Source organism: Durio zibethinus, chromosome 5 (genome assembly GCF_047325235.1).
Source record: "Durio zibethinus cultivar Kanyao isolate XHJ-2024 chromosome 5, ASM4732523v1, whole genome shotgun sequence".
Taxonomy (NCBI): Eukaryota; Viridiplantae; Streptophyta; class Magnoliopsida; order Malvales; family Malvaceae; genus Durio; species Durio zibethinus.
Window position 1 is genome coordinate 33,457,151 of NC_143166.1, and position 10,791 is coordinate 33,467,941.

General features: G+C 34.8%; 1 protein-coding gene, 1 long non-coding RNA gene and 1 pseudogene across 4 annotated transcripts; 2 read left to right on the forward strand and 1 right to left on the reverse strand.

Moving 5' to 3' along the window:
- Nucleotides 1-1,342: 1,342 nt before the first annotated feature.
- Nucleotides 1,343-5,968, reverse strand: LOC111282173 (beta-galactosidase 13-like). The gene is made up of 18 exons (XM_022870162.2): nucleotides 5,690-5,968; nucleotides 5,371-5,579; nucleotides 5,201-5,267; nucleotides 5,001-5,093; nucleotides 4,773-4,916; nucleotides 4,468-4,562; nucleotides 4,267-4,372; nucleotides 4,087-4,171; nucleotides 3,885-4,003; nucleotides 3,633-3,800; nucleotides 3,301-3,476; nucleotides 3,022-3,131; nucleotides 2,818-2,927; nucleotides 2,627-2,734; nucleotides 2,433-2,537; nucleotides 2,162-2,307; nucleotides 1,715-2,063; nucleotides 1,343-1,638 (listed from the first exon to the last, which is right to left on the reverse strand). The coding sequence occupies exons 1-18, from the start codon at nucleotides 5,903-5,905 to the stop codon at nucleotides 1,513-1,515; spliced, it is 2,532 nt and encodes an 843-aa protein (XP_022725897.1). The 5' UTR covers nucleotides 5,906-5,968; the 3' UTR covers nucleotides 1,343-1,512.
- An 859-nt stretch (nucleotides 5,969-6,827) lies between these two features.
- On the forward strand, nucleotides 6,828-7,987 carry LOC149518936 (uncharacterized). Of its 2 annotated transcripts, none has more exons than XR_016342388.1 (3): nucleotides 6,828-6,900; nucleotides 7,450-7,634; nucleotides 7,876-7,987. It is a non-coding gene; the product is annotated as an uncharacterized LOC149518936 (long non-coding RNA). The 2 variants fall into 2 exon arrangements; XR_016342389.1 differs by having other exon boundaries at nucleotides 6,885-6,950; nucleotides 7,471-7,634.
- Nucleotides 7,988-8,076: 89 nt separating this feature from the next.
- LOC111281856 (uncharacterized) lies at nucleotides 8,077-10,540 on the forward strand (annotated as a pseudogene). Its single transcript, XR_016342003.1, has 5 exons — nucleotides 8,077-8,085; nucleotides 8,127-8,335; nucleotides 8,416-8,540; nucleotides 9,544-9,684; nucleotides 9,792-10,540. The product of XR_016342003.1 is annotated as an uncharacterized LOC111281856 (transcript).
- Nucleotides 10,541-10,791: the final 251 nt, after the last annotated feature.

Consider the following 10,791-nt stretch of genomic DNA (forward strand, 5'->3'; position numbering starts at 1 on the left):
TTTTTGTCTTTTTGAGATAAAGTATAAGTTTTTGAATTTGTAGAGCATTTTCTTGACCTCTTTGATTCATATTTTTTATCTTTACACTTTATTTGGATTGAGTGGAGAAAAAGAATAAAATAAAAAAATAAAAAAAATCATCTTTTTATTCGAATAAATTTTTAATTTAGAGAAAAAAAAAAGTAAAAACTCAATAATCTTTAGAATTTTTTTGTAATCTTTATTTTTTTAATATTTCAATTTAAAAGAAAAACTAAGAAAAAAAAGTTAAAAATTTTTTTTATGCAAAAATTATTATATTTATATTTTTATTACAGCATTAGATTTTATTATATAATTGATATTTTTTACAAAAATAATTTTTTTATGAATATTTTATATAATATAAAAATTTATAAAAATATTTTATGATTTTTCAAGTCTTAATAGTAAAACAAGTCAAATTATTATAAGAATAAATTAAAATATTGAATTAATACAAAATTAAAAATAAATTAATAATTAGTTAATACTCATATTTTATTAAACATTTTCAATTTTATTTAAAAAAAATTGTTTATATAAGTTAGTTAATATAAAAATATATTTATATATTATATGCTACTTTATAAAAAAAAGTTATAATTGATAAAAAATTTATAATGAATTATTTTTTTTACTATTTTTTTTAAATAATAGATGTAAAATTCTTTTTTTTTTTCTTTCTTTTACTAATTTTAATCATCCAAATAAAGGATACTTATTTTTTTTCTTTAAAAACCTTTTCTTTTCTTTAAAATTTTTAAATTAATATCTATCCAATAATGTACGTTAATGAAAGTTTATGAATACCGGGCATTGCAACTGTTTTCTATTACTTGCTATTCAGACGGTGTTTGGAAGCTATTATTTGCTATTCCCAAATCTTCAAATTCAACGTCATGGATTTCCATGATTTTAAGCAAAATCAAGAGAAATCAAATTGTGCTTCCTTTCTAATGTTTATGCATGTGGAAGCATTGAGATTAGGCATGCAGAACAAGGCAGCAGTGACTAAGAATCCGGAAGTTAGCTTGCTTTGTAGGAATCCATATTACAGTGGTTGAATATCCTTCAATTTCTGAAGCATAGAGAAGGATAACTTACTTGGGCATCTGTCAATGACCAAAGAGCTTAAATTTGAGTCTGACTTTTTATTGAATGTGGGCAGAAATTTTACAAATCAATCCCCTATTCAGCCATGAAAGTTGAGGGAAGAGTCTTGGTATCTGCACAGATTGGTTTTAATGGCTTTTGCAGATTCTACTGAAGCTTGTTAAGGACTTCCAGCTGCAGTCAATGATTTTTTTTTTTTTTTCTGTTTGCTTAAATGGAAGATATATAAGAAAAATAAGAAAAAGAAAAATGCTTGAAGATCGTAAATCAATTTGCTAACTTGGAAATTGCACAATCATCCCGTTGCAATTTTATGGATCAGAAATACAAAGAAAATACAAAGAAAGTTGAACACTAATTTTGATTTCTCCAAGAGGACTAGGGTTTATAAGCACACTTCACTTGGACGGCAAGTGCCTTCTTCATATCTGGACATGCATCATTTTTATTATCGAAATGCACGGTGTCCAATGGAATTTTGCAGCTGGCTTTTCCCAAGCAAAACTGTTCGATGACAAAAGAGCAATTTAATAACTCAAAAAGTGCCCTGTAATGTAACAGTTACTTAAACTTGACTTACCTTTTCAACAACTTCCTTGGATACCGGAGACGAGCAATTTCCAACAAAGTAGCCTCCACATGCGCCGAAAGGATCACCAAAGCTTGCAAACTCTACGGCAACGATATGTTTCTGGTTTGGACATGTCAGTTCAGCCTTTGGTTTCAAATCATTCACCTTGGCTCGAAGATTACCTCCTTTGCTTTCAAATAACCTCACAGATGGTGGATGATATTCTGTTACATAACTGCAGATTATATCCCTATCAACTAGTAAGATCTCAACATTTTTAGGATCATTTTTCTCTTCTTCCTCAAATATAACAATGAGATTCTGTGTTGGCTTGAGGTATGATCTTGGGATTTGGTACCTGAATTAGAAGCACAAATTATGAAAACAATTTCAGTTTGGTCTTTCACTGATGACGATCTATTTCTAGTTATAGTTCTGTGATTATGGCTTACATACTCGGATTGAGTAGGCTGTAGAAGAGGAGAAAGGTATGACATCCAATATCGGCCAATGCTTTTTCCATTGATCCACACCATACCTTTCCCCATACCAGTCATCCGGATGGCAATCGGGTTGTCTCCTTCAGGTGCATCAAAAGATCCCTGTATAACAAGAAATTTTCCATTTATCAGGCATGTGTCAACCATTTGTGGTTTAGTTATGAATATTTGTACATCTGAAAAGAAAATTTCAAGCATTCCTAACATAAAAATTCTCCAGGAATTACCTTGAACCATGTTAAAGATGGGATTTCTCCACTGGGCTTTGTCCACTCAACCGACTTTGAGCCTTTCTCAGTGTATATTTGCTTCTTTTCTCCATCTAGTCCAACCTGAAAATAGGCACCAAATCTGTTTAATTAGCCAGCATCAACGACCAGGTGTGTGAAATTTACCATAAAAAATCAAAGTCCACTGATACCTGATGCCCCCAGCCATTTATTGACAAGTCAAGTGTTCCAGTGTTCAAACCTAGGATGGTGATAGAACGAGGACCAGCATATCTACGCTCCATGTAGGCTCCGCTATCCTTAATTAATAAAGAAAATCTCATCAGTAGCTGCTCCAAGTTTCATTCAAGCCCAAATGTGCTTTAAGTTGCAAAAGCCTTACTGGAAGTCCCACTAAATACCCCAAGAGTGCAATATGGTTGGTCCCTTCCTCGAACTTTGCAGGTTTCTGGAAGACAAAGCTCTTCTCAACTTTGCTCCCATGTGCAGTACCTAAGAGACAAAACACCAAGATTGTTATATATCTGTTGCTTGGAATGCAAAGTGCATCAAAGCCTGATCCTCTCTGTATGCATGCTGCACTTACCTATGTATTCCCCGTTTACAAAGGCATGGACTCCATGGCCTAAACTTGCAACCCGTAAAACTGGGAAGATTTCCTTTTTCATTGGTAAGTCACGTCGGCTCAATTCAATTCTGCAGCAGGAATTTCATAGATAAGTCAAATTTAGGCAGTAAGTAGAAATGCCTGGTAACTTTTCTAAGGATCCCCTATCAATATCCTTCTCTGACAGTTAAAATCAATTAAATGTTCTGATCTTTATAATTTGGTTTCTTTACATGGTGTTGTAAGTTTTTATCTTACTTAGTCGTGTACCAAGCGTAGTCCGTTGTATCTTTGGTCAATTCATAAAGCTCCATGGGCAGGCTGGTCCTGGATCCAAGTTCGGTAGGAGCGACTTCCTTGTACATCTCCCAGTTAAAGTTCTTGTTTGCAATTGCTGATCTTACAAAATTTCTTGAGTTATGTTGAGCTGTGATCTGCGTTAAATAATCAAAGATAAGTTATTATTTAGAAGTTTTAAAGCAGCAAGAAAACACAAGGCAGCTTGGGAGCATGTTATAAGGAGGAAGATGGCCAATTTGTAGTTACTATAAGTGGAGATAAAAGACATATATAAAGGGTCAGGATTTTACCATGTGAGTGTTGTAAACCACGGTCTTGCAGTCAGGGAGGATACTAATGGAGCGAGCTGGCAGGCCATAATCCTGACCCCTGAAATGGATTGTTTGTGCTTTCTTGGTGTCATTGTTGGCCAAGAAAGCTGCACAGTATGAAGTTCCAGGTTGCTCCCAGATTCGAACCTGCATTGCACAATATCTTAACTCTTAGTAACCATATTGATTTCTCTGACCGAATCCACTCGATTAGCCTATATAGATGCTTACCTCTTGGTCTGGACCCAAATTTTGGACAACAGGAGACCCCCAAAACAGAGCCTTCTTGCACAAATTAAGGGCCTTGTGGACGTCCTTGAGATGACCCCATTTTGGGTTCCTTTGTAAACCTGCAACATTCAGAACATGTGAAATTAGCTGTATAGAGGACTTAAATCCATAGATCATTACATAACAAGATTCTTAATCCTACCATATTCATCAAGAGGGGCTTCATCATAGTAGCGAGTTGTTGTAAAAGCAGCGCTTGTTCTGCCATAATTTGTGCCACCATAGTACTGCAAACACAAAAAAAGAACAGTGAGCTATGTCTAAAAAGAGTGTCATTTAGATAAGAATTGAACTCGTAGACGACAGCCAAGTATCTTCCTACCATATAGTAGTTGACCAAAGTTCCATTTTTGGAGAAGAAGCGAGCAACCGAGTATGCCAAATCTTCTGCTGATCTTTGAGATGGTGGATCTCCGAATACTCTATACCTGAATTATTAAAAACACGTTGAAACAGCCACAGCATTAGCCTATATATACAACTTGAATTTTCGAATGAACATCTTCAATAATAATACACTCACTGTGCAGTCCAGTTCTCAGTCCACAGATGAGGCTTGTTGGGCTTATTTGGACCTGTGAAAGTATCTCCGCAGTGTCTTCCATTGCATGTATTGATCTGAACGATGAAGTATATATTACTACTTTATTATGCAAAATGAGCAGGTTTTCCATCTTTTTATTGATTTATGTAGAGCTTTTACAATTATAATGATACACTTACATGCACCAGGATCGATGGAGAAAATTTTTGCTAGATTTTCTATACAAAATGTTGTTTGTGTCTCTTCGTAGCAAAGAAATCAAAGAGCTTATCGGGTAAACTTACAATCGGACCTGGGGCATCCTTTTGCTTGCACATGATCCATGGAACTCCGGTGTCTAAGGCAACAGCCATATTTCCTGCCCACTGAACATAACTATCTCCAAGTTCTCTGAAGGCTAGTTGAATAGTGTTGTACTCATTTTCGATCTATGAAATTTATAAGATCAAACTTGGCAAAAATGATATAGTATTGATATAGGTTTTAGGAGAGGAAGAGTGTATCAACCAAACCTGTGATAAAATGATAGGTCCTCCTTGTGAAGCAAACAACTTCTCCTCCTTCATTTTGTCAATAATCATTTTAACGAACTTTTTCATGTGGTTCTGCACAAGGTAAAGTTTTACTCAAATGAAATCTTGAATCGTTTGTATAGAGTTTTCAGTCTTTCACCAAGTAGAAATACCATATCAGATTGGAGAAGACACATTACCTTGAATGGTTCATTGTCAGAACGAAATGTGATGTTGGGGACCTCTCTTAGCCAATATGGTAATCCGCTGAAGTTCACATTTAAAAACTACATTGTTAAGCAGATACATGGAGAGAGGCTGAAGAAATGAGGATTCAATAAGAATAGAAAAGAGAAATTTCAATCTTTACCCATGGTTCCATTCAGCCTGGATAAATGGGCCAACCCTGAGGTTTGCATACATTTTATGCTCCCCAATCATCTTGATGAACTTCACCAAGTCATATTCTCCTTCAAAATTGAACTGGCCCTGAACTGGCTCATGAACGTTCCAGAAAACATAAGTTTGAATCACGTTCAGACCTCCAAGTTTGGCTTTTGTGAGGAGGTCGGGCCAGGTCTGAACCCAATTCAACACAACAAATTAGTTCTACATGCATCCATCAAATCAAAGTTCCTTGAGAAAATAATCAACATAAGAATATATTTAATACAAAAAACCATGCATACATCTGGATTGCAGCGAGGGTAATGAATGGAGCCCGAAAAGAGAAGCTCTCTTCTGCCATGGATGATCATAGACCTTCCATCATAAGTCACGCCCTGATTTGCCTTACCTTCAACCTTAACTTCATCCCCATCGTTATCATCCTTGTCATGTGCAATGCTGGAAGTAACCAGCAATGTCAAAAGGGTTATCAAAAGTATAGTGTCTGATACTGCCATCGCTATTTCAGTAGAAGAATCTTTTTGTTTTCTATCAGAAATGGATTTTTTTTTTTGGGGACCAAAAGGAAATTCGTTTAGAAACAATAAATAATGAAGCCTACTTTGGGAACCTCCACCTTAAAGGAGAGGTGCCCGGTAAGCTCAAATGACATATTCTTGGAAAAACAATGATATAGGAGAAAGGCACGGTGCCTTTAAGGTCTTGGATGAAACTCCGGATTCATGACATGTCATATTACTATTTTTAACCTTTGAATGTAACTGATTTCTGATTTTTCTCGAGAAAATTTGCTATTCTCGGAAGAATTTGAATATGGAGGGATGCAGAACGGTTGTAGAACAGACATTAATGAGGCCTTAGCCACCAATATTTCCTCGTGCATGTAAAATGTGCTTTTTGCCGTAACATTCCAATAACGTGGCTTGAGTTCAGGAAAAGACTAACAATGTATTAAACCATTTGAGATAGCTTGATGATGACTTAAGTGCTGATTTTTTTTTTTTTTTGGGATGAATTTGATTATTATTACCTCTCAGAGTAAAATGTATTAATCATATTCGACATTTTGAGATAAATATTTTTTAATCTTTGGCATTGTAATTTTAATTAAAAAACTATTAAATTTCATCTTTAATTATGAAAATTTAATCTATTTTATGTCAATTTTTATATGAATTAAATGTAAGATTAAATTTACGTTCAATTGGAAAAAAAAAATCTCCATCCACGCTTTAAAAATAAATAAATAAAAGGGATTTAAAAATAATTAGGATGGGCCGGAATTTGAAAAACTCATAGGCCATGGGCCTTAACAGTAACCGACCTAAACCAACAAAATATATAGGAAGTTAAGAACCTGGTTTTAGCCCAAATCCATGGTAACCCTAATTTAGATTTGGTTCATGTCGGTCAATGTGATCCACACCTGGTGGACCCATAAAAGACCGACCCGCTCTTTCGATTTTCGAGAGTGATCGTGGCGGTAACACAGGTACTTTAAAAAATTCTCTAATTTGGTCGCTTTTGCTGTCTTCTTGAAAGGTGGTTTCTCAAATTTCACTTTCAAAACCCTAACAATTGATTTCTTTGCTAAGTAATTGCGACGAGCGAGATGTAAATCTTGAATTTGATTTGAATTTGGATTAGCTTTTGGTGGATTTTAGGGTTTATTATTGTCTTTTCTTCACTTTCTTTTGTCTCAACCGGAAAACTAAGTTTTTGGTGAATTCAAATCCCCACTTTCAGTCTCTGGGTAACCCAGTGCTCGCTTTATCATCAATCAAAGTTTACACATTTTCTCATGGTTGCTTTGGCTTTGAATTTGCTTATTAGAAAACGTTTCTGGGCATCTTTTATTTTCCCCTAATTGCATCTGGCTTTATGCCTCTGCCTCTGCATTTTCCAATTTCCTTTTATTTGCTGTTTTCGCATCTGGGTTTTGCTTACTTATTTTTCTTGCCCTGAAAATTAACAATGAGTATCACTCAGTTTCTTCTTTTTCAAAGTTGATAAATGGTATCTCTCTGTTTCTTCTTTCAAGGTAGTTAGCCTAAATTTGTAGGGTACCTATCAGATGATGGATGACCAAGGCAGAGAGGGAAAGAAACTTGTCGAACATTGCCTTGATTATGAACCCAAACAAGTTGAGGGACCTGCCAAGTGGCCCAAGTCAATGCCTAAGAGTTCAAGATCTTCAAGTTGAGAAGTTTGAGGTTTCCGTATAAGGTAAAACCAAGTTCAACTCCACTTCTTCTACAGTGGCCTAAATGATGACTTGGTTTTAATCGGGTGACTTATCTGATTATTGGAGGCTAAAACTTTATTATAATATGAGTTAAAAGATTTAACATTTTTTTTGCCTATTTTCTCAGCAAACTAGCCAAATGTGCAAAGCGGAAGTGGTGTGACAGTTTTCTATTAGTACTTCTTTTTCATGTTAAAGTTTGTGTTTTTCTTCTGTTTTCAGGAAGCTAAGTGAGCGCTTGTCTGATATTCCTTTTGTTTGGCTATGGACTATAAAGAATGTTGTACTTCTTCGGCTTATAATCTAATTAAAATCTGGAAGATGTTTTCTCGCTTTTGGATATTTAAGTTCTCTTCAAGTTCGTTCTTACCTAGAATATTACTTGCAAAGCTCTGAATTAAGCTTAGTTAGATATAAACTGCAATGTGGAAGGTAACTAGATATTTTGGCCTTTTATAGGAATTTTTTTGGCGGGAGACACCCTTTATGGATGTAAGGCAACCATGGGAGTGTTGACTGAAAAGGCGAATTAAAGACTAGTTCTATTGGGCAGAGCTATAGCATATGGAAAATTAGGTGTTTAGATGAAAATACCGTTTCTCTTTTCTTGTTTGATGATTGTAAGGAGCAGGCTGGAACAGTTTTTGCATTGTTCAGTTGCAACGTATGCAAAGACACCAAGGTATCAACTTGTCATATGTTAGTTGGCTTATGTAGGGTACTCTTCATAAAGAAACTAATGCCTTCTGTATCATTTTGTAGAGATTGGGATTTTCGTTGAGTATCAGTGCACCCACCCAAATTCTAAAGATTGGTTCTTCATCTGACTATGGCGTTTACAAGGGTAAAAGAAAAGATGGAATGGCTTGCACGCTTGTCATAAGCAAGTATGCTACATGTCTTAATGTTCTTTTGTTTTATTGACTGTCTTTGCACAACGGCTCTCATGTATTTTACCTGGTTAAGAAATGGGATTGAGAGAAAAATCTATTATGTACTAAATGATTAATTTTAAGTGACATAAGAGTAAAAAGCTTCTACTGCGTCTGGTTCAGGTGTTATAGGCACTTATTAACTGGTAAAAAGGCTGAAAAAGAAAAATGATTTGAATGATGCTATTAGGCTTTCCTAATGAATGATTATGGTCTCTCCACTTATGCTTGCATCATCAACAATCTATGATTTTAAACTTCCCTGCAATATCAGTCATTACCTTGTTTGAGTTTGCTTGAAGTGCATGATGTCTAACTGCCACATCTACAGAAAATGCTCAACACATGTGAAAGTTTGTTGGTGGGTTCAAGTTCGAGGAGTCTGATTTCTGCTGAATGTTTGCAATGTGGATTGATCCATTATGTAGTTAAGCAAGAAGTTAAAAAAGCTAATTCTTTTGTAGCAAGAAGAAAATCTTGGATAGAAATTAGATGTAAAATCTTGACTTAATTCTTTGTTTAGTTTGTCTTTGAAGGTATTTCATAGCTTTCTTATGTTTTTTCATCAAATCCAATTTGGTCTTTTATGCAGCTAGTTAAACATCTTCCTAATATGAGGCTTGCATTATCCAGTTTTCTTTTTATGTTCGTCTATGTAATTTATCTCTTTATATTTTAACTTTTGATCCATTCTGTTATTTCAGACTTCAAGTTATGTACTGTCAATATATGTAACAAAAAGTAGGCATGACATTACTTTAACTTGTTTGACCAATATCTTGGGAGTTGGTAGTAAATCACCTCCAGATAATTCTTTTCTATTATGTTCTGTAGAAAGCATCAGAAAGATATTCCACAAAGTGAACTGAGCTAATGGGAGCATAGGTGGTCAATGATCCGTGTCATTTTCGTTGTTAAACTAAATTTCTCACTTCCTTTTTTTTTTCTAATCATGCAGGAACCTGAGAACAGCATTTAGAAATCCTCTTAGATCAGATGGAATATATATGGTTGATCCTCTCCCTGACAGAACAAACTTGAAAAAGCTCACAAAGCCAGTCAAACTGGTGTCTGTGGAAGCACTCAAACAGGCAGTAAGGTATGTAATTGGTAGCATAAATTATATCTCTGCAACGACAAGTCAATTTAAAAGTAGAACAAAATAGATAAACAACTGATCATTTTGAACTGTACTTGAATGAGCAGAAATGGAGATAATTTGACAACAAATTGACTCTTGCAAGGGATAAGATTTCTTAATGCAGTTACAGGTGTTAGATTAGAAACCCTCTCTGTTCTCGCTGGTTGCAAATCTATGTAATATGCTGTCATCAATAATTACTTTGTAAATGAAGGGGAAATGAGTTCCAAATTTGCAAATGGAGCATCAAAAATGTCTGCTCAACAAATGATTGGCTCGGAGAAGGGATAAATCATACATTTGCACTCATTGTCAGTGATTTTTATTTTCTGGACTTCTTTCAACTTACCTTAAAGATTCATCCATCATTGCTCAGGAAATTGTCTACTCTGAAACTAAGATGCAACTCTAAAAGAAACAAACAGTTGGATTCAAAAAGAAGGAAAAGAGCAGGGGCAAACTTTGGAAGACAATTGGAATCAGCCTTGGAAACTATATCACGAACAAAAGAATGATTATTATTATTATTATTATTATTATTATCTGAATGAAATTTGATTGCAGGGTTGATTGGTAGGAGCAAACAAGTAGGGGACAAGGCATCTCAGGACATTGCCTGCCAGATACACGGATGTTGAATTGAAAGAAACTTGTAGGAAGTTGGTTGTCATAGCACATGGAGTTGGTGGTAACCGGCCCCCATGTGCTTTGAGAAATTTAATGTTTCTTTTAGCTAGGTTTAATTGTCTCTAGGTTTTGTCTTGTTAGGAAAATAATAATAATAATAATACAAAAATATTGAGGTCAAGACAAAGCGTTTGGTGATTGGTAATAAATTGATAATGACTTGTCCAAGCAGCAGCTAAGCAATGAAAACTAATTTGCTTCCAACACTAAAGCAATTGCCAAAAACACTGAATAATGATGATGTACCTTTGTTGGAATGTCCTAGTTGATGATATAAATCAAAACTCAGCACTGTTGCACAACATAAGAATGTCATCACAATTCTAGGTACAACTATATATTATGCCTTTTGTCTACTTGTAATTACAAATATGTCAT

What these genes read in the sequence shown, in the direction of transcription:
- LOC111282173 (XM_022870162.2), bottom strand. Translation starts at nt 5,905, where the DNA reads ATGGCAGTATCAGACACTATACTTTTGATAACCCTTTTGACATTGCTG. An exon ending in ACCCTCGCTGCAATCCAGAT is followed by an intron (nt 5,580 to 5,689) that starts GTATGCATGGTT and finishes AATTGGGTTCAG; the next exon opens with ACCTGGCCCGACCTCCTCAC. An exon ending in TGTAAACGGGGAATACATAG is followed by an intron (nt 2,928 to 3,021) that starts GTAAGTGCAGCA and finishes TTTGTCTCTTAG; the next exon opens with GTACTGCACATGGGAGCAAA.